Source organism: Callorhinus ursinus, unplaced genomic scaffold, assembly GCF_003265705.2.
Source record: "Callorhinus ursinus isolate GAN/ISIS: 27379988/994484 unplaced genomic scaffold, GSC_fseal_2.0 scaffold5, whole genome shotgun sequence".
In the NCBI taxonomy this organism is placed as follows: domain Eukaryota; kingdom Metazoa; phylum Chordata; class Mammalia; order Carnivora; family Otariidae; genus Callorhinus; species Callorhinus ursinus.
In genome coordinates this window covers 16,108,418-16,132,298 of record NW_027397067.1, presented here as the reverse complement: position 1 = coordinate 16,132,298, position 23,881 = coordinate 16,108,418, and the positions used below count along the sequence as shown (strand labels likewise).

At 41.8% G+C, this 23,881-nt stretch overlaps 1 protein-coding gene across 1 annotated transcript; it reads right to left on the bottom strand.

Moving 5' to 3' along the window:
* Window positions 1-576: 576 nt before the first annotated feature.
* Window positions 577-3,479, bottom strand: BHLHE22 (basic helix-loop-helix family member e22). The gene has a single exon (XM_025870565.2). The coding sequence runs from the start codon at window positions 3,350-3,352 to the stop codon at window positions 2,246-2,248; it is 1,107 nt and encodes a 368-aa protein (XP_025726350.1). The 5' UTR covers window positions 3,353-3,479; the 3' UTR covers window positions 577-2,245.
* Between the last annotated feature and the right edge of the window lie 20,402 nt (window positions 3,480-23,881).

The following is a 23,881-nucleotide window of genomic DNA, read 5'->3' as shown; positions in this document are numbered from 1 at the left end:
CCCATATAGTCCCTAAAAATCTCATTAACAAGCCACACTAGTGAGTTTTGAAAATCTCTATGGGCATTGTTTACACTTATAATTAAGCCTGGTTGATTCTCTTGTTACAAAAAAAGTGGGAAGCCACAATAAAATCCATTCTCAGAGAATCCAACTCCATCTCTTTTCCTTGGCTTTCAGGCAGTTGGAGATATCAATTTGGATTAAAAGTCTTCAAAAACCTTTACCGTCTTTGATGGGCCCTGGTATGGTTAACAATGCCATCATACAAGTGGGAAAAAGAATTTCAGGGGCAGCATGGCCTTCAAAGTTCATTCCAGCAGATAGGAGCTCTGGATCTCCTCTGGGTCTCACCAGTGACCCCATTTATCTCTCCTCCAGTGACCAGGCCCAGCCATCACCCTATTAACAAGTAAACAAGTGAACTGGGGCTACTCTTAATTGTGTATCCCTGCCAAAATTTAAGTTCCACCTTCTCTGAAACTCCTTTCTTTTTTGTTACCTTTCAAGCAAAGAGTAACACAGAAGAGAGGTGATTGCTCCTTCCACAAAGCACAGCATAATAAAATGTTTGATCAAAATATTTTAATAAAGATTCTTTCTGACATAGATACACATACAAATGGTCGTACATAGCTGTCATAGTCTGATTGACCTATTTAATATATATATCATTCTTTACACATCCAAAACCCGCCAGTAGAATCCATCATAGCTCCCAACTCGCCATCCAACCTGACAAACTGAATTTGTATTATCTGCAAGGAGTGGAAAATAGCAGGACTCCATTTTTAAAAAAGGTTTTCTTGATTTTCATAGGATAGAAAGGCAGGCAAATAGCCATGCAAACTAAAACTGAAAGCTCACTTTGGGTAAATAGCTTCTTGCTCTTCCTTAGTTTTATTTTATTTCTTTTTAAATTTTATTTTTTTAGAAAAATAACAAAGGATTTCACACCATAGGCAAATCAAACCAGTCTTTTAACTTAAATAATTCTCCACAGTTAAAATAACTTATATATGTACATATATATTAAAAGCAATTAAATTAGACCTTTTAAAAATGCACAGCACAGCCTGGAAAAATATTTGCTTAGCATGTTCTTACTTATAGGATCTATTGCTGTGATGTCTTTCCCTTTTAGAATGCAAAGGAGTCCCCTTTCAAAAAAAGAGATCAATTCATTCATCAATTAAGAATACACCTTTCCTGTAATTTTTGGACTGAAGCAATTTATTAAAGCTCAATTTAAATACAGGGATGATGCAACTGAAAATATCCAGATGACCTTTGATAAACCTAAGCAGCTCAGATACATCAATATGTCTCTTCATACTTGTTGGCAAATAAACCTTTTAAACACTTGGCACACAGTATAATAAGTTAATCTATAAAACAGAATTTTAGAGGCATTAAAAAAATCTGCACATAAGACCCATGACCTTAACACATGATAAATATTGTTGATGTGGAAGGGTCATTGAAGAATAACAAATAAATACCATGAATTGCTAATACATCATTGCAGAGTGAAAAGTAACAAGGTGCACATAAATATTTTTAAATGCAATTCTTTCAGCCACAGTTTTTTTTTTTTATATCACTCTTGCCAAAACTTTTGAGCATTTTCACAGGATTAAAGTTCAGAGACAATAAAAAATACAAGTCTTTTCATAGCAATGTGTCTCTTTCTGGTTTTTTCCCCCCACTTAAATAAGTCTACATTTCAAGTTTTTCTCCTGGCTCAGAATCAAAATTTATTTTCAAGTGCCCTTTCTGATTTGTCTGAATGAATAATCCGTCCCACAAGCCACCCAACCCCGGACGACTCCTCTGCCCCTCAGCACTAGCCAAATTCACGATTATTAGTAAGATTAGTATTTTGCCATTGAATAAATACTCTCCACGCTTCATAACCGAGCGACTACATCCCAACTTATTTTTTAGGCTTCCCTGCGGTCTAGGCTGCCACCAAAGTTGCCACTTTTCTGAGAAAAAAACATCCACACTTCATCCCAACTCCACCTCCCTCCTCCCTCCCTCCCCACCCCAAAGACCGAGATTCTGGGGATGTCAAGGCTCAAAGTCCCATTTGTCTCTGATACTTCTCCTCAGTTCTCGCCTCTGCTTTGTTTGCTTTGCAAGTGTTTCACAACAAGAGAGGGCCAAAATAAAAGGGGTGGGGGGGCAGCTTTTCACTTTCCTCTAGCTTTTGGGTCGGTCTTGTGTTTTCCGTGGGGTGTGTTTAAGGCTTCTCCGTGCACTGTTTGCAGAGGCTGGAGGAGACGCTGTTAAACAGGGCGCACTTCTCCGGACAGGAGGCGGCCGGGGGCAGCCCAGCGCTGAACGGGTAGCCGGCAGCCTGCTCGTAGGCGCCGAGCGCCGGGTGCAGGGCAGCGGCCGCGGCCGCCGCGGCCGCGGAGCTGGGCAGCGAGGCGGCCGAGATGGCCTGGCCCTGGTTGAGGTAGGCGACGAGGCGCCGCATCTCCTCCAGGGCCTGCGCCTGCATGAGGATGTAGTTCTTGGCGAGCAGCAGCGTGGCGATCTTGGAGAGCTTCCGCACCGAGGGGCTGTGCGCATAGGGGATGACCGCGCGCAGCTCGTCCAGCGCGTCGTTCAGGTCGTGCATCCGCCGGCGCTCCCGGGCGTTGATGTTGAGCCGCAGCGCCTTCTGCTCTTTGGATTTCTTGCTGCTGCTGCCGCCGCCGCCACCGCCGCCGCCGCTGCTGCTACCCCCGCCGCTGCTGCCGCCGGGGCCCCCCGGGGGGGCGCTGGCGCCGCCGTGGAGGTGGGCGTTGGAGCAGCCCTCGGTCGCCTTGGCGCCTCCGCCTCCTGCGCCCGGGGAGGCCCGCGGGTCGCCGCCTCCGGCCCGCAGCACCAGCTCGCAGCGGCCGTCGCTGTCGTCGTCGGGGCTCTGCTCGCCGCCGCTGCTCTCGGCCACCGATCCCCGGCTCGCACTCTCGCCGTATTTGAGGCACAGGGCGGCCCCAGCCGGCAGACTGCTCAGGCTAGGGTCGCCCCCAACGCCGGCAGAGCCCACGAGCAGCCCGGGGACGCCCACCCCGCCGCCGCCGCCTCCCGCGCCGCCGCCGCCGCCGCCGCCGCCTCCCCCAGGCGGTGGCAGCAGCAGCCCTGCCCCCTCGGGGTCAGCCGGCTCGAAGCAGCCCAGGGGCGACGAGGAGGACGACGCCGGGCGCTCCCGGGGCGGCGGCGCCAGGGACAGGTCCATGCCCGGGGGCGTGGAGCGGAAAGCCGCCTCCAAGCGCTTGGCGGTGGAGGCGCTCAGGCTCTTGTGCAGAAAGAGGTCGTCTTCGCCCGCGGCGGCCGCGCCGAGGTGCAGCCCGCGCTCCATGGTCCGGCGCCGGCGCGCAGCCCCGGCCCGCCGCGCCGGCCGCCGCCGCCTCGGCTAGGGAGTCAGGCGGCGCCGCAGACGCGCCGGAGCCGGGTTCCTGGGCTGGTGCGCGCGTCGGTCCCGGTGCTGCTGGCAGCCCTCTCCCCTTCTTTTTCTTTTTCGCCTTCCCCCGCGCTCTCCGCCTCCTCTTCTTCTTCTTCTTCGTCTCCAGCCGATGGTGCTGGCTGCTGGGGCTCACCATGGGCCGCGGCCCCGCATGGTGGGAGGGTGGGCGCGGAGGGAGTGGAGCCGCCGCCGCTGCCGCCGCCGCTCTGAGCCCAGCCCCGCGCCGCCTCTCCGCACCGTTTATCTTGCTTGGATTCACCTTCAAGAGATTTCCGGACCCATCAACCAGCCGCCGCCACAGACGGGGGAGTCTTTTACATCATTATCTCTGAGTAGGTTATTATGAAGAAGACTCGCCTGTTGGGACAGCGCTTTCTACCCAATCAGGTTAACGTTTTAATTAATAGGATTAAAACGGTAACAAACAATCGCAGGCGCTATCTGGCCGCGAGTCTGAATAGTTTCATTTCCCAGGTCTGAAGACAGGCAGCAGCTAGAGCTTTATAAAAGGCGCCTGCTCCATTATTCTGCGTGCCATCTGTATACACAGCTTAGCGCATATGTTTGCAAGGCGCTGGGTCCTGTTAGTAACCCAACAACTGCCTTTAGCTTGACATGTGTGGCGACTTTCACTCATCAATGAGCACACTAAAAGCCCTACTTAGAGCCGAGGATGTTCTTTGCTCCTTCAGCAAATTGTAGATCGGCGGCAAAGCCTGGGAGTCCCGGGGAAAGCAGACGCCCCCCATCCGCCGCACCCCACCCCCACGTCCCTTCCCTCGCCACTGCTGTCTCATCTTGTGCTAAATTACCCTTGCGGGCGAGAATTATACTCCACCCCTGTTCGTAGAATGACTCTGATCTGGATTTGGTGATGGGAGTTTCGGGGGGAAGTAGTGTCCCGCTGCCTTGCCCCAAATTCACCCAAGATTCTCAGCTAGGAAGAGAGCAAAGCAGTCGTCCCCCTCGAACACACTGCCTAATTTCCACCCGCACGCCCACTGCCCATTTCCTATCCGGATTGGGGAAAAAAAAAAAAAAAAGAAAATGGAGAGCAACTTGATTATGCAGCCCATTAGATTAAAAAAAAAAAAAAGGGAAGGGGTGCTTTTGCAGTGGTCTCCAAATAACTGCGACGGCGATGGTGATTATGAAGCATATGATTTCCTAAACGGGAAGAAACTGATTTCTCAAACTTTCCTCAAGATTAAAATCCAGTTGTTGCAGAATGGCCAACTCCACCAGGAGTCAAATCCTCTCACACACCAAGTGGGGCATTTGTACGTATTTATTTACCCGGAAACATAACCGACAGCTAGGAAGCCATTCAGGGAACTCTGGACGTGCCTCGGTTGTTCTTGGAGGGCTGGGAAAACAAGTGCTCCTCTCCGGATGGGAAATGGTGCTCGCGGTCTTCTCGCTCCTGAGTTCGATCTGGCAGCGCCTGGTATTTAGCGGCTGGTTTTCATCCTTGTGACACAAGTAAAAACAATATTTCCCAACACCTCCAATAAATCTTTCTTATGTGGCAGAATTACTGAAGCCTATGAAATTTTTGGTTTCTCTGGTTTCATTAAAAACCTTTTAATTGTGGCTTTCAGAGTTGGCCCCAGGTGTTGGACTCTTTTCATTACATTTTGCTCTAATGTGATGAAATTCTAATTCTCTCCTTACCATATGGTTAAATTTCCCCACTGAGAATTAGTTGAAAAAGGAGAAATAATCTATTAATCTCTGTAATAGATTCACAAATGAGGTTCGCCACAGAACCTGTTTTTGAATGGTAATATCAGAACAGTTGGGCGCCTTATTTGATAAAGGAGGGGCGAGGACGACACAGGGGCGTCTGCATTTTCACCTGGAAAGAATGAAAAGGGGCTCAGCGGTATCTTTCCAAAATAATTGCCTGAGATTCAGTCTCATGGGGACAGCAATACTACACAGTCGTCGGTTACTTTCGCGCCTTCAGATTTACTGGAATCCAAAGATTGAGGGAAAAGCTAGCGGGCTGCGGGAAGCGATCCAGCTTAGGACCCAGGCCGGTGGTTCTGGAAGGCTTGAGCCGTCCCACGTGTCTCACTGGGGACTTAAAAGCACGTTTACGTGCAGGGCGGCCTCTCGCTCACCACTTCCCTCCCATTCTCCCTCCCCTGGCGCTCGCAGCTGTTAACCTCTCCCTTTAGGAAGCTAAAGACACGCTCCTGTTACTGTTTTTCAATTAGCAGCTTTGTTTTCACTGGGATCATAAACAAAGGTTCTCTATAAACATAGGTGAGTCTTGTGTGCCAGACAGTCACTTACCAAGTTCTCTGGCCACTTACCGAAGGACTGAGGCTAGCACCGTCGTGACTCTGGCCAGACTGGCGACACGTCCCCGGATGTCTGACACGGTTTCTCCAGCCACCCTGCCTATGTAGTGGGCCCGCACTTTCCGCGCGACGCCAGCTTTGCTGATGGCCCCTCAGTGGGCACTAGATGGGCGAAGAATCGAGCATGCCCGGGTCCGGTAGGAGCTCGGGCTTAGTTACCGGCCGCCAAAAAAGGGCCGTGCCCCGCCGGGCCGAAATGGCCGAGCCGGAGCCCCACCAAAGGCTGCCCTGGCTAGACCTCGGACCCTCGGACCCTCGGACCCTGGTCCTTCGCCGCTGCCACGTACTCAGCACCGGAGAGCACTTCGTGGCCCTTCCCCGACCCCACCTCCACTCCTCTCTTCCACCCCCCTGCTCTCCCTGGCCATCCAAACTTCTGGAACAAACTTTTGCGCAACTTTATTTCACTCAGTAGGAGCCCAAAACCTCTCTCTTTGGTGGTTCAAGAAAATCCCCCCGGTCTCCCCGGAGGAGGTGGCTGCTTAATAGTCACTGGAAACTTAGCTTTGGGAAACTGTGGGAGAATTTATAGAAGCTCTAAATGTGGGCCTTGTAACAACCGTCGGGGAACGGTCTTTGAGGTTTACGCACTCATAAACTTTTGCTGATTGCTTCTGGGAAGTTGTCAGGCACTTAACACTGCATTTATCTTACAAGGCAATGAAAACACATCTGCCTGGTGTCTCGTTACCTGGTTTAATCGTCGCCACCCTAAGTCACCGCCTAGGCTCCCTCTCTTCACTTGAGTGGGATCATACCGCCTGGTTTCCACCCGCAAAGGACTGGCGTCAGCTGCTCACTTACTGCCCTTTGCCCGCAGGAGCTCTGGATAACTGTGCTTGAACTTTATTCCGGCAAGAAGCTGGGAAAGGGCCCGGCCTCCGGCAGCAACTAGGAACTTAGAAAGGTAGCAGTGAACAAACCAAACTAAACACCTTCTGGCTGCCGGGGGGAAAAGAAAGGGTAGGAAATTAACCCGTGGTGAAAACTCTTGACCCACAGATAACCCCTTGAGAATGATGCATAGGAAGGGAAATACTCGGACTCTGTGCAGTTTCAGAGACGGTCACTGTGAGTTACCAAAGCAATTGAGGGACAGGTCTCCTCCACCCGCAGCAGGGAGGAGGTGTCTCAGGCCCCTCCGCGGGCGGGAAGGGCAGGCACGCGTCCTCCACCACACACCCAGTAGGGCGCCTTTGGTGCTGCCCAGGTTGGCTCTGCCAGGCTCATTGTCCACAACACATCCGGACAGGAAGCATTCTCTGCGAGTGCTGGATACCAAATTTACAGACGCCAGAGCATGTTGTGCAAAGATGAACACAGTTTTGTTACAGCAGGAGGGAACATACCTACAGCTTTGAAAGGACTCTAGAATATTCAGCAATCATCACCGCAGTCGAGTTAGAGCCTTGAACTTCGGACCAAACTAATTTTTTAGGTCATAATTAAATTTCTTAATGATCATCTTTATTAGTATTTGCTTGAGATTTGAAATAGGAACCTAAATAAAATAACAACAGAACACAATCTAACCTGCTTTTAAAGAGCCAATCCAGGAGTTTTTGTTATTTCTATAGCCCTAATAAACAGTTTACTTATCTAGATTTAAAAAGTTAGGAGAACCCCTGAGCGCTGGGATTTGGATATCTCTGTGTGTTTTCTAAAGGGGAAAATTGTCCTGTGTGTGAGAGAGAACACTCTAAAAAGTAAAAGCAAAGTTTGGCAAGAATGACATGAACTTTCGCTTGGGAGCTGCTCGGCAAGAGCAAATTTCCTGAGGAGTGATGGGAACCCTCTCGGGCTGCGCTGGCCCGGAGGAGTCCTGCCTGGAAGGTCGCAAGTGGCCGGAACAGCAGAGAACCCAGCGCGGCTCCCTCCAGGGAGGCTGCCGGCGGGTGGGGGGCGGGTGGGGGGGTTGGGGGTGTGGGCAGGGGGGCGGTGTGCTGTCTCGGAGCCCTCCCGGAAGGTGGTCGACACGCGGAAGCAGGGCGTGCCCCCAGCGCCAGTCAGAGGCACGCTGACCTTGAAGATTCATTTGCCTCCCCTTGCCCTTCGCCCGCCCAGTGCTGTCTGGTGGCACTTGGGTCAGCTTGAAGTCTGCACAGCTGAGGTTGATCGTCCTGCACCTCGCGGCGTTTGGGAGAGCGGGATCCAATCCGCGGCGGAAAGATTCAAGCCCATCGAGCTCCTCCATTCAAGTGTTCCGGTGTCGTTTTGTTGTATCTTCTCATCCTCTTCGCCAGGTCCTACACAGCTCACTTGCAGAGCCACACTGTGGTTCCACGTGTGTCTCGGGGATTGCCGGGGCTAATGAAAAGGGCAGCGGGGGTGCTGGGTCCATGGGAGCTGGAACATTCTTGGCAGCGCGCCAAGGGCCCCAGCGCTGCAATTGCTCAGAAGTGCTTGACAATTCCAAGGACTTCGACCGTGGAAAAGTTGAAACCTGTTGATCTAAAGTTCTTTCGGGAAGATTTTCCTTTTCTTTATTCTAAAGAAAAGAGGTTGACCCTCAAGACTGTTGGAACAGACGTAGAAGAGAAACCCTCAGAGAACCGGGAGAATCAGCTTTTTTTTCAGCACAATTGTGCGCCCCACATGGGCACGCAGGGAGGGTCCCTAGCCCGCCACCAAGGGCTCATTTGCCTCCCGAGGGGGCTTTCCGATTATGGGGACTCTTAAGGGGAGGGACGCGGGAAGGCAAGCGTAAAAACTTGGCGCTTGCCTATCACTGCAGAGACCCCAGAGAAGGAGGGGATATACAGATGGAGATAGAGGAAGACTAGAGAAGAGTTTCTGAAGAGTTCACTCCCTTCTTGGTTACCTGGGGCATACTCCTGCATTCAGTTGCACTCCCTAAACGCTGATATGCTTATTCGTGTTACATGTGTTTCCTCCCTGGAACCATATCTTCATCGAACGTTGGAAAACATTTTTAAAAGAAAAATTGTTCTCACGAAAAAAGGTGAACAATTTTAAGGCTTGTCTTGTGTCCACCAATTAAGAAACACGGCAGTATTTGGCGTTGGGATTTTAGCGCCGCGATTTAAAACCCACAGCGCCATCTCCTGGCAATAAGGAGAATAACGAGGTGGATGACAATGATACTTAAATGCTGAATATGAAATATTCAAGTATGAGACACTTTATTTTACGCCTCCAAAATTATTTCAGTGATAAACTGACTACGATTACAAAACGTGAGCCGGAAATTTATGGTCATTAAAAGTTGTCAGACACACTCCTGGAAGCTAGTTATTTGTAAATAGAAGTTTGTATGTTATATTTACACACACATAGGTTTTACAGAGGCAGATATAGTTCTTATTCTAAAGACATGATAAAATATAATTCCTTAATTTGTCATAAATACATAATTTGAAAGAAGAAAATAACCACAGCTTGATTTCTAAATCAGGGTTTTAATTAGTCATTTTATGCAAAAGATACTGTAACTTTATAAATACCTCAGGGCTCTCGGGAATTAATTGACTAGTGAAACCCAAGTGCTGAATACTATTGAGGTAGTTTAATCCCCAAAAGATTTCTTTTTCAAGTGTGGGTATTTTCAGTAAAAACAGTTCTCTTCTTTTGCTTTCTGTGGATACTACTTACCATATATGGTAGAAAGGAGACTAATGGGAGATGATGGTGTGTTGAAATATTAATTCTCCTAATAATTCATCGAATTTTACCAATCAACATTAGTAAATAATCTTCCCCACTTTTCTCAATAGCCCTTTGCTTTCTCTGTTTAATAGTCTTCTCATCACACAGGCTTTCAGAATGTCTTATTTAGGCTTTCTGAGCTTGAAATATCATCTGAAGCCAAATCATTTCCCTCAAATTTAATGCATACAGTAGAATTATGGATACCTAACACTTTCATGAATTAAAATGCTTCTGAAGTGTATTTTCACAAGTTTTGATCCCTTTTAAAAATACAATTAAAATCCAGTAAAACTTTGAGATAACATCCCAATTAAGAACATTTCTCATCTACGATTATATACACAGGCCACCTGCTTGTAATACAAATAAAAGTAGATATGCTTTCAATAGTGTACAAAATATTATGAATAGCCTTCAAAAATACTGTAGATCAAACAGACAAATGTAAACTTTACTTCAGTTGAGAGATTTATTTGATTCATTAAAGTGAAAATCGATTAAGCCAAATATTTGGACTCATTTACTCTGTCAATGTAAGAGTTTCTGTTTGAAAGAAATTTGATTATGTATAGGAGGAACTAGATAAACAGATGGTTAGCTAGAGAGCTTTTCACAGTTAAATTTTGAAATTTAACATGGATAAGTTTGACACCTTCTCAAACATTTTTGATGAGGTCATTTGATCTACTCTAGCAATGCAGTATTGTTGTACATAATCAATGTAACTTATGTTTAAGAAACATTAACTGGGCTTTTCTAGTAATGTATTTGGCTGAAAACTATACTGATTGAGTTATTCACTTGGAAATACACACACACACACAGACACACTCACACACACATTTGTGCTGTATTTACACAATGGTAAGCAAGTATTATAAAAAAGGAAACCAACAGCTGCAGGGCATCATGACAAAAGTGCCTTAACATAAAAATAACATTCTTTTGATGAAATGTTTCATTTAGACTACCTGAAGGGGGCCATCATTTGTAAACAACCATGTTGGCAGACTAACTAGTCTGTATGTCTATGGTCAAGCACTGCCCATGTGGAGAATGGATATTACTATGTGGGTGGCATGGGGACATTCAAGTTAACCCCAAAAGTGATTTAAGAACCTCCTGGCCTTAGGTACTTACAAAAAAAAAAAAAAATCTCACATTGCATTATGGAGGAGAAGACGAGATTTTCCCAGAAAGACTGTTTTGTAATCCACATACTTAAACATTCTTACTCCCTTGAGTCGCTTCCCATATTCCCATTGTTTTTGAGAACAAGGATCATGGGGGGGCAAAAAGGAAGAAATAAGGAAGGAAGGAAGGAAAGGAAGAAGGAAGGAAGGAAGGAAGGAAGGTATGCAGATTTAAGGCCAAAGAACGCATGTAGTGTATTCAGTGTCTGTGGAAAGTCCTTATCTCATGAAGATACAGTCGGCTTTTCTTTTGAAACGAAGTTTGTGGATTATGATTTTTACCTATGCCCAATCCTGATTGCACTTCTCTGTGAATTGCTTTAAAAGGCATGAGTAGGTGTGGTAGAAATAGCAGGTCCTCTGCAGAATGACTCTGTAATCTTTGACAGTTTTCTTGATCCTGCTTAGCTTCAGGAGGAAGATGGATCCATTAATCCTGCTTTTCCTGACTGTCTCAGGGTATTAATCCAATGAGACTATGGGGAAGCGTTTTTGTAAACGTTAAAATATTATGTGAATTTAATGTTAACACTTTATTAGACTTCTCTGACTGTCCCATCTAAACCAGTTCGGTCACCTTTAATTAACATTACTGGCTTGCGTTTTGTTCACTTTGTCTATCACAATGTTCGGATGCTGGCAGGTTTTAGAGCATCTTTCATGGCTTCGGCCATGCTGGTGGCTCACGGGAGTAGGAGTTATAGCTGTTGGACACTTTGTATTCCCACATCTTCTATGCCCACATCCCCGCTCCCTCTCCCTTCTCCCGAGTATCCCTAACTGCCCTGCTTGTGCAGTGTTTGCTCTTTCTGCTATCTTGAACTGAATGAATTTGTCTCTAGTCAGTTGCAAAGTGGTCACCATAGTGTGATTTGACTGAACTAACTGGTATGTGGATAGAAGAATGGCCTTGGATTTGGCTCAAAGTCAATTCTTCCTTGGATATCCCACTGTGTTTCTGTCCTTCACAACAATCTTCTATTATAATGCTTCCAAATGTGTGGAGCACACTTTTCAATTTAGTGACACGTGTTAGATTAATGATGATATCATTTTTCTTCCTTCCTTCTAGATCATTACTATAAAAGCGCTGTGAATCTAGATCTATCACTGATCTTAGTGTGGCATCTGTTTCTTCCTCCCTACGGCTGGATACATCAATGCTATTATTATTTCTGTTGTTTATGGTCCATCAGGCGGTTTTCAATTCAGTTGACAGTGTTCATCTCAAAGCCAATTTGAATTAATTTTTTATGAAAGATTTATGGAGACAATGTATGTCAAAGGGCTAAATTTATTGCATACCTTGCCTTCCCTTACCCACTAATTTAGTTATTTTTATCAAGAAAGGAAATCAGGTTTGTCTGAATTGTTTTTTTTCTTTTTAAACCTCGGCTTTTTATTGCACCCCCTGTTTTAATATTCTATAAGTATTTGAACAAAATTTCTACCTAAGATTTGTTTTATTATTTTATTGGAATCAGAGTTAAATCAATTCCATGTGGATTGAGAAATAACAGAATAACAGAATGGTAACACACCATACCTATAGAGATAGATGGTTTTTATAGACTTAGGGTCGAAAGGCTTTCCTAGGCAAGGCAAAAACCCAAGGACTCACACAGGAAAAGGTGGACACATTTAACTACACATGAAAAAATTTAAATTCCTGCTCTGCAAGGAAAGAGACCATAAACAAAGTTAAAAGACAAATGACAGGCTAGGAGGAGAAAATAAACACATCCAATATACAAAGAGCTTCTACAAAACAAGAAGAATTGTCTAGTGGAAAAATAGGAAAATAATTTTATCTGGCAATTAGCAGAAGAAATATAAATGTCCAAAGCATGATATAAAAAAATGTTCAGGATCATTAATAAAAAGAAAATACAAATTAAAACAATTTTTAAAATAGGCCAAATTAAAAAAAAAAATAACACTATGTAGAGTTGTGAGGAAAACAGTTGTAGTCAAAACCAGTACAGTCTTTTTGGGAAGGTGATTTGGAGTCTGACACCTAAGAATCTGGCCTACAGAAATAATGGACTGAGGGGCACCTGGGTCACTCAGATGGTTAAGCATCTGCCTTCAGCTCAGGTCATGATCCCAGTGTCCTGGGATCAAGCCCCACATCAGGCTCCTGGCTCAGTGGGGAGCCTGATTCTCCCTCTGCCTCTGCCTCTCCCCCTGCTCATGCTCTCTCTGTCTGTATTTCTGTGTCTCAAATGAATAAATAAAATCTTTTAAAAAAAAGAAATAATGGACTGAGCATTATACATATATGTATAAAGATTTTCTAAAAGGGCAGAAAATATGAAACTACCTAAATGTTCTTCAGTAAGTAAATAATTACATAAATGATAATGCCTCCATTCTATAAAATAGTATGCTGATATACAAAGTAAATGAACTGACCTGGAAAGACATTTCTGACCCATAATTAAGTTCAAAAAGAAAGATGTAGAATATAATATGGTCATTTTTGGTATCATAAAGGGTCTGTGGGTAGATACATGCAGGAAAAAATTCTGTAAGAAGTTTACTAACAGTTAACCCTGGTTCCCTTGAATTGGACAGCTAAGGGTGGGGGAAACTTGAACTGGAGAGCTAAGGGTGGTTTCCTATAAGTTACTTTAAACACTTGGATAAAATTATGGGTGGCACATATTTGTTATGTGTATAGCTTTTTTTAACAATTAAAAAATCTTAAGAATAAAAGATTCAATAAAGTGCTAATGTTTTCTCTAGGTTCTTTGTATCATTATTTATTCTCTTTTCTTTTTAAAAATACTAACAGTAGTTTTCCTAATTTTAACCACTTACTCTCCATATTTTTGTCCCTCAAATTTCATTACCTGAAACCATTTTCTCTCACGTCATTTGGATCAAAAATGCGTTTTAAAATAATAATGACATTTTCGAACAATATATGTTTTCACTTCCCCAAAGTTATCCGCCCTTCTTCACCAGCAATTAAATTTTTGAAAAGAAAAAAAAAACTATGACATTAAAAAAAGATACTGCAACCTCAGTGACTTTATTGCATTTCAGTAAAGAATAACGCAGTTTTATTTTGTAAATTGAGCCATTTTATGATTTTAGCACAATCACAGAACTGGTTTTTAAATACCAGAAGAAATACAGATTTTTGTGGAACAAGAATTGTCACTTTCAGCTCTGATTAAGTGATTCTGGGGTAGGGCTTTACCCTTTTGGTCTCTTTCCATGCGTTTGTATTATCATTTGTCCATTCTGTCTACTGGTTCAAGAGTAAAAGAACAATGGCTTTTGCCTTCGAGGTTACTAAAATTCCCACTCTAATCTTTCAGTGAGTGCTATTTTCCAGTTCCACTCAGATGTCTGATTGTCAGCTTTATGTCTCAGAAAGTATTCCTCGCAATTCAGGTACAGTAAAGCATCTAGCTCCAGCTAGCCTCTGTGTACTATATAACTTTTATAGTCATTATAAAAAATAATTTATTGAAAAAACTTAAACCTTATCCAACTCAGGTGACTTTTGATTTAAATGTCTGTGAGCCTGGCTATGGTAATCAGTGATGGCAGGTTTTTTTTTTTTTTCTTCCTGAATTAAGTTTGCTGTTTATATCACAAAGTTAGAAGGTATGAAAATAAAGACATCTCAAAGATAACCAGTTAGAAGAAATGGAGAGTCCATAGTCCCCATTTTACCATTACTTGCTTTGGAATCACATTTAGTACAAGGTCTGGAGAAACTTCCTATTCTTTGTGTCATATTTTTTCTCTTCTATATATTTTTACTTTATTTGGGCTGTTGCATAGTAAAGTCTAAAATACAGCAAACCTCACTCCCTATGACTGTTTTTTGGAAATACTTTGTTAGATGAAATTATGAGGAGAAATGTAAGCTATTAACAGTAACATTAGACATTCAGAAGAATAATTAATTATTAAAAGCTTTTTAGGAGGTTATTTAAAGGCGATGGCATGGGCAACAAATCTCTATGAATGCTTAACTGCTTAAACCTCTAAAGACATAAACTCTCAGTATATTGTGATCTGAATTTGAAGGTGCTGAGCTGACAGCAGTATTTCCTATGCACACGGATAGAGCTGACAAGATCAATGTGTGCTCTGCACCCCTTACACACTCCGGTTAGGGACTGTGTCCATTGCTTCCAAGGCGTGTTTCACTACCTGTGGGTTGCTTTGTTACTTAGTCTTTAGACATTAAAATGAAATCACTCCTTAGTCAAATGCAAATGCAAATAGCACCAAGCTATTTTTATATTTGCCAACTGAGCTCTTCTGACTCGGACTGTGGTCAAAGCAATTAAGTCATCTTTCATCTGTGGGTAGTTTGATGTGCCAAGACCCAGAAATATCATTTGTGTTGATCATGCTACCATTTAAAAGAAAGCAATTTGCATACTACTTAAGGTCAGAGCGCCTCTTCATTGTGTGTGTGTGCATGTGTGTGTGTGTCTGTGTGTGTGTGTTTGGTACTCTCAAACTCCTTATGTTTTCTAGTTACCCATGCTGATATTACAGCTTTTTCTTTCTGTTAAATGCATGGGCTTATTTGTTAATTTAAAAAAAGATATTATGATACAGAAATAGCATGTCGAAAACAATCTCAGGCTACAGTTAAGAGAATATATAATGAATACAGGTATCTTTGGTAGAACCTGATGCCGGGTAAGGAATGAAGACGTAATTGTTACCTACAGAAGCTTTAAAATCAGTCTCTTCTGTCTACTTCCAATTACATTGAAGGATAACCAAAGACAAGAGAACAAAACATTAAGGAGAGACGAAGAGATCTGAAACCTGCTAACTTACTTAATAGAACTCCTTAAATGAATGTTCAGAAAAAAAGAGCTTCTCACAAGAAAAGCAGCTTCAGAGGAGGAAATGTATCAGAGAGCCTTACAGATGACAATGTATCCAAGAAAGCATTGATTCTTAGGGAGTGTGACTCATAACAGAGGTGACAGTTTTGAACCAGGGGTCCTTTGGAGAGGTAAGAGAAAAAGCAGAGGGCTCCAGCAAGAATTTCTTCAGCCTAGTTTTGAAGAATAACTGTCCTGGAGGGAGAAACTGCGCTTCGAAGCTCATTAGCAGGATAAAGTGTGAGCTTCATCTTGAGAAGAGTAAGTAGCCAGTTTTTAAAACTCACCTGAAGGAGCAGAATCAGGAAAGCTCCTGCCTCTACAAAGCATGTCAGAGTAATTTTGTAACCTAAATTAAGGTAAGTGGTGACCTTGATTCAGTTTGTCCAGTACAATTCAACTCAATTGGATGCAGAACAATGCGGCAAATATTTAGCCATCATGGACGGAGCTTTCTCTAAATCTTGATTCTAAGAGTTCTGCTCTTGAAAGTAGATATCTACGGACACCTGGGTGGCACAGTTGGTTAAGTGTCTGCCTTCGGCTCAGGTCATGATCCCAGGGTCCTGGGATCGAGCCCCGCATCCGGCTCCCTGCTCCGCGGGGAGTCTGCTTCTCCCTCTCCTTCTGCCCCTGCTTGTGTTCCTTCTCTCGCTGTGTCTCTCTCTGTCAAATGAATAAATAAAATATCTTAAAAAATGAAAATAGATTTTCATAAAATATCTTAAAAAATGAAAATAGATTTTCATAAAATATCTTAAAAAATGAAAATAGATTTTCATTTGACAGAGAGAGACACAGCGAGAGAGGGAACACAAGCAGGGGCAGTGGCAGAGGGAGAAGCAGGCTTCCCCCAGAGCAGGGAGCCGGATGCGGGGCTCGATCCCAGGACCCTGGGATCATGACCTGAGCCGAAGGCAGATGCCCAACGACTGAGCCACCCAGGCGCCCCGAAAATAGGTATCTAACTAATCTTTTACTTGTTAATCTAGTTGTATTTTAGTAATAATCACAAAAATTCCAAATGAGATATGTGTTAACTGTTGGGAAACTCCAGATGCCGTAGAGGAGAGAAGGTTTGCTTGATTCAGAGGAAGCTGTTTTAGGAGGTCAGTGCTACCCTAGATGGTGCCACTGCCACCTAGTGGCATGAATTTATAGACGTGGTACATGTAGTACAAGGGTACCTTGTTAATTTGATAGGATTTCAGCAGCAGCAACCATTATACTAGACATCATAAAAAGAAATTTTCTATTAGTGATTGAAAATATCAAATTGTAGCTTTTTCTTTACCTCAAGGAGACACCCCCTTTATCACAGTCTCCCCTTCTTAATTCTATATGCACTCCATTGCCCTTATAATTGCGAATACATAGTTTACTTTGGGAAAGAGATAGAAAATAATCACAGCCTGCAAGGCTTGTGAATTTATTTGGAGGTTACAAAGGCACTTATTGCAAAATGCGCCATTAGATAGACAAACAGATACTTCTTAAAATCTCATTTTATAATATAAAAATGGATTTTATGGATTTTACATTTGCTCAAGTGCCTAACATAATTTCAACACTTCACATCCTTGTAATTATTTAAGGTTTTTAAGAGTGGCTGCTGAATGCCTTCATATATCTTAGCTTTCTCTCTTTCACTGATTCTCGTCTTTATTTGTTTTTAACACATCTGTAAACACATATTTGATATTTTATATTCATCATATTCAGGCTTCATCTTATTTTTATTGTGATTTTACTTTAGTTTGTGACTGTGAATAATTGCACACTTTATCTTATGTCTTAAAGAGAGGAAAACATACTCGCAGCCATATTCTATAGCTTTTCCATCCTGGAATGCAGATTGCTCCATTACTTGCCCCTTCACATTCCACAGCCCCTGCTAAAATAAGTAAGGGGTGGCCATCTTCGGAAACACATTCAAACGTGTTGTTCATAGGGAAAAAAAATAAAACAAGGTGCATGGTAGCCTTGGTAATCATTTTCTTGACTTTCTATTATGAACTTTAGGTAGTCCTGGGACCTGGCGTTTTCTTGTTAATTAAATTGTATGACCATTAACAAGTCTTTTCTCCTGACCCTCAGTTTCTTAATCTATATAATAAGGATAGTGTTTTCCTATATGACATGTATCTGGGGGAATATTGGGCTGGCTTGAGATTTCTTCCTAGCAATATTCAACGCCCAAAGACAATGGAATAAAAGAAAGCTAATTCCAAGGCAAGGGTGATCCAAGAATGTTGCGTGCATCAAAGCTGTCCATTACATTTGAAAGCAAAGAGGTAGCTATTCTGTAACAAGAATAAACTCAACATTGTTGAGTCCAGCCGGGAAGCACCACTTGATACTGACATTTGGCCAGTCATGGAATTAATTAAAATAAAGAACTCAGAAATTCAGAGGACTTGATAAAAGGAATGGAGTAAGCACTTTATTCCAGTTAAAACTAAGACAAAACATCTATGAGGATCATTAGAATTGGGCAGAAAGTAAAACTTGATAGTCCAAAGAAAATATTTAATTAAAGAAAAGTGAAATGAAAGATAAGAAAAAGTGTTAGTGTGGCAATTTCTTCATCTTCTGACATCAATCGATACTATTTAAAAGTGAAATATAGTTTTAAAATAGTCATAATAATTCCAACCACTCAATTTTTTCTGTGACTTTGATAAATTTTAGTGGTAAGAATTAATCTAAAATTACAATGTTTTACATTTCCCTTCCATGTTGCTGTTAAGTGCAAATAAAGTTGAATAATTTTGAAATATGCAGGGAACAATCCCTATTTGATAGCCATATACGTATCTATTTATTAGTTATCGATATTTATGCATAGGGAGATGTCCAGGCATATGCTCACTTGTGTTTAATAAGAATAAGTTTCAGCTGGTTGGATTTAAGTCATTATTTCTTTGTTTTTTGGCTTGCCTCTCATTTAAACAACACATCATTTAGAAAAGTAAGTTTTAAATAACAGAATCAAACCAGTTTTAATAAAATAAAGTTTTAACTTTAGCTCCTACCATTCCGTTTTCCTATGATTTTTGGTTGGGGGCTTTGTTGGTCATAGACTTGGAATGAAGTGTTTAAATGTTTTGTTAATTTGGGTGACTGAAATAACTGGTACTATTTGACATGCTGAGCGAGTAGCACAAAGATAGTATTCAAATTAAGTATTATACCAGATGTACCCACGCTCCATACGGGTAGTTTGCAAATGTTGCTTATTGTGAATTATGCATATCATGATTTCCTTTGATACCTAAAACTGTGAACTTTTGTTAGAATATGCATTATTTTGCTTCCAAACTCTTAACTCCATGTTGTTAAAATTGTATATGTTAAAATGTGGTCTGTAAAAGAAAGGCTCTTTGGGCTTCTCAAACGGAGTCAGGAAAAGGGTTAAAATCAACTTAAGCAAAAGTTATTATTTGTAGTGTGAACATAGAAATGTATTTTAAAATTCAATATAGATTTTGAGAAAAACAAAGCATTTTGGAAATATTGGATAGTGATTAACTGACACTATGATGTTTAGACTTTTTGAGTGCATTCGCTTAAAAATATTAGGATGTGGCACAGACCAGGAATGTGCTATCCTTGTCTACTGACAGTGATATAGTTTCCACCATCGTCAGCATGTACAAATCACTCAAATAACCTTTGTGATTATGTATGCTGTTCTAGGCAATCTGCACCATCAATTGCTTTTCCATCTTGGCTATTTCTTGATTATCTTATTATAAGTTTTCCTTTTAAAATTATGTTCTTTCTTTCATTTGTCTTCCTTAGTAATATTTTCATCTTATCCTGCTGTGAATATTGAAATATCCATAAGGAAAATAAACAGTACTACAATCACTGTTGGACACCTTCAATATACTTAAACTCTGTGCAATGCCTAAGTGATACAAAGGTAAAAAAAAAAAAGACATTGACCTTTGTTCTCAGAAAGTTGACAATATAGCAAGTCAGAAGTGGAAATAATATACTGATTTTGGTTTATTTGTCACCAAAGTGAATATTCTCTCATTCTCCAAAGCAATAACAGTTTTCAAGTATAATGAGAAGATGAGTTTTTAAGTCACATAGACATGAGTTTGAACCCTAGCTCTGTTACTTAGGGACTGTGAATTGAACTCCCGTTTCCTCAAGTTAAAATAAAAAAAGGAAATAACACCACATGCAATTATGATGTAGAATAAATGAGAAAATATTTGTAAAACCAGTCCACTCTGTGGCACATTGTGTTCCCTTGATAATAGTTTTCTCCTTTCTCACTTAACTCAAATTGCAAGGCAACTATCGACTATATTCCCAATATTGATGAGAAAGCTCTTTTCCTTCTGTTTTGTTTCACTATATTTCACACCTGTGTCCTTACAGGTATCTATCTCTATCTCTGTATCCTTGCCATTTTCCACCTTACTTGGTTTTATATATTTTCATTCTTACTTGATTGTACATTGTCTTGACATTATTCCCATTTTTAAATTTTTTTTTCGTTATTGATGAAAGCATTATTGCCCGTATATCTCAATTCTTTGCAATCCCCGTAGCGAGAGCAGGCAGCCATTCCTCCTGTAACTGAGTCCGAACTAGCTCTGCGCACCCCAGGACTATAAGTCATGAGGCAAGATGTTGGGGTAAGGAAGTGACTTTATTCAGAAAGCCAGCAAACCAAGAAGATGAGGGACTATTGTCCTAAAGAACCATCTCCACCCAACTTGAAATTTGAGCTTGTATGTTAGGAAGAGGGGAAAGCGGGAAGAGGTTGGGGTCAAGAGGTGACTGACTTCAGCAGACGTCCAGGTGCCCGCAAAGATCAGAGGAAGGTTGTGATACTTTTCTGTCCTTGGTCGGTTGATGTTTGCCTACAGGGTTCCCGGGATGATGCTCCTATAAATCTTAGACATGGCAAGTGTTATTCCTGTACATACTTCCTTATCTCCTCTGTGAAATGCGGGTTTCAGACACAGGCGATTGGTATAAATGTTAACATGCTTACGTGCAGAGTTAAGCAGAAGTTTCTGAGCTCTATGTCACAGCAGCAAGGGAAATCGAAGCAATATGGAGTCAGATATGTTAAATTTCTCCCTGTGACGCTCCCCCAATAGGCAGCAGCACCTGTTCCTCTCTCTTGCTCTTAGAAGAAGAAGCACATTTCCTGCCAAGTAGGGCACGTCCCTCTGCATGGACATGGCACCAAACTCTTCCATTTTCTCAGGGAAGCCTCCCTCTATGCTTCAGCATTGCCAGTAGCATCCACCAGTCACTCCAATCCTAAAACAAAACAAGACAAGTCTTCATCCTTAAAGCTCCCTCTAGGTACCTTCTTCTGCCTTTCTTTCCCTCTAATGCCAAGTTTCTTGAAAAAAAAAAAAACATTTTAATTTCTTTTCTCTACTTTAGTTCCACTTCAGTCCTCAGTCCACTACGGTCTGACTTATCCTACCAACACTCCGTGAAAACTGCTTTCACTAAAGACATTTTTGACATCGGTTTCTGAAACCCAATTCACCTGAGAGACATTTTTCTTACCTTACTTGACCTCTGTGCTATATTTAAGAGTGGCCGATGCCCAGCTCTCCATTCCAGCCATACGGACCAACTTGCTGTGTTCTCATTTAGACTTTTCTCCATGGACTAGGTGTTATTCCAACCAGGGCTTTTGTTTCCTTCCCTGCCCCTTCACTCCATTCTTTGTCTAGTCTGTGATAACTGTTTATTCTAATATATAGGTCTTTACATAAAATATCCAACTTTGGAAATAAAAATTTATTACTAAGGATGGTAATATATGGTAACAGACAACTGTAAAATACCAGTAGTTCAGCAAATAACAACTTTATTTCGGATCCTTTCTTGGTCCAAGATGGATGTTCTTACTTGGGCAACTCTCTTGTGTTGCTTTCCTTCAAGTGGGGATTCTGGGATTCTGGGTCCTTCCATTTTCTTGATGCTACTATCTTCAACATATAAGCTCCAAGCATACTGTGGGAAGGAAAACAAGTATGGCAAGAACACAACTACGAATTATCTCTGTCAGTGTGGAAATGACACTCATCACTTCTGTTCATGCTGCATCAGCCGGACTAGCCACATGGCCTCCCTTAGCTGCAAGGCAGCCCGGAGGCAACGCCATCTATAGAAGGGGGGCATGGATCTTCAGTGTTAGCCAGCGACAATTTATTACATTTTTCAACTTTTATATGACTTCGACAATTCTCAGTAATGATTACATTTACTCTCCCAAAGGGTAATTAAGTACTCTTTTGTGTCTCACCAATGATCTCCATTAACATTCACTGTTATTTGAGATGCTGATGCATTTGATGTTATAATGAGGTCCCAGGGAATGTAGCAGATTGTCTAAGGAGAGACCTTGTCTGTATCTTCTCTCAAGTAAAACAGCTTTCTAGTGTCTCTCTGCCTCATTGATTCACCCTCTCTTTTCAAATCTCATCTGGAAACATGCCCTTCTCTCTGGACCATGCCTCTTGATTTATTTCTTCCCCTACTCTTTATTATTTAACTTTGTATAGTTTAATTAAATTAGGTTACATTATTGGGTATTGGAGATGCTATTCAAAGGAAAGCTGTTACACAATATTTAGCATTTTTATTTCACTTGATGTTTCCAAAGCTCTTTACAATATTAATTAGTGAATTGTCACAACATTCTGGGTAGCTAAATTGATTATATCTTTTTTTTCTTTTGAGAAATAGCTCATTTCAGTCAAGAGATATATTTGGCTTCAGATATATCTGTATTAAATAGCTTTCCTTGGTCTAATACCAGTGGACATTTATAATGATCGAAATACTAGCAATGATTTCTTGAGGTCCTACAGTGCATCAGAAACCATGGTAAATACCTTATGTAGGTTAAATCTTCAACTTTTCACATCATCCCAATTAGGCACTTGAGGTATTATGCCTGAGATCACCCACCTCACAACCTGTTGTCCTATTCACATTGTGCAAAGTTGATAATCTAGTGCAGCACTAGGGTGACTGTTTCGCAATTCATTCTAGGCCTGTGACATCAACATGTCTTATAACTCTTCATTAGTTACCCAAAACTTCCTTCCCAGGGACTTCTGTGGAAAAGACCTCTTCGGCATAGGACAACTTCAGTAGAATTTAATCCAGACTGCATTTTCTATTCTCAGGAATAATTAGGGTTTAAAACTTGGCAAGCGAGCAGTCTAGACTATTTAATGGGCAGCTTCAAACTGGATCATAGCGTGTTTGCTTTGGGTCTCTTAAGGAAATTTTAGTAAGAAATCTCTAACTAATGAAGGCAAACCCATGCAAAATTTTGAAGTGTCATTTTGATGCCACTTTTCTGCCTATTCTTTTCTGTGCCCTTTTCCCCTGATGGTGAGCCCATCCCATTTCGAAAGTCCCCTTTCTGAATGTGTTCACTGTTTCTTGTCCTGTTGGACTAGGTAATGATGGGATTAAACAGCCTCTAGCCAGTTAAGATGACTTCCAATTACACCAACCCCTTCTGAGAACTTTGGGGGACTTGCCACACTCATAGGCACATTCTGAGGGGCTCCTCCCTTAAATCTTGCCTTGCTTGGTCCCACATGATCCTACATTTTTTTTTTTTTTTTTGGTGCTAACTTTAATACTTTACGTGGTAGAAAACCAAAAGAATACCCTTCTCCTATAGGGGTGACTGAGGGATTATGTAAAGGTGTTAGTGTAAATGTAAAGACTGGAACAAATATACAAACTTTCCTAAAACTAACAAATAAGTAGACGAATAAATGAATGAATGAATAAATAAAATGAGAAGAGACCACATGGTATATAGTAAATGTAAGGTATAATAATATGACATTATCAGTAGCAAATATATCAGTAATATCAATAAAACCAATGGCTTATCTCAATTACCAAAAAAGGAGAATCTCTTATCAAGTAACACAGTTAACCTAACTAACCCAACTCTATGCCATACCCATAATACGTGATTAAAATAAACTAATTCAAAAGGTTAAAACTAAAAGAATGTGAAAAGATATAACAGACATGTATAAATAAAAATAAAGCAGGGATCACAATTTTGATTTCAGAAAAGGTAGAATTCTGGCCAAAAAACATTAAACCAAGTTAATGAAGTACACTTTAGTGAAAGTGAAGTCTGCAGTTAACAACAAATAGCATAATAGCAGCACCTATAGATCAGATGTTGCAGGAGATGAAAGGGAAAATAGAGAGAGAGACAAATAGGAGACATTAACATACCTCTTACAGAACAGACAAAACAAGTGAACAAAAAAATTAATAAATATA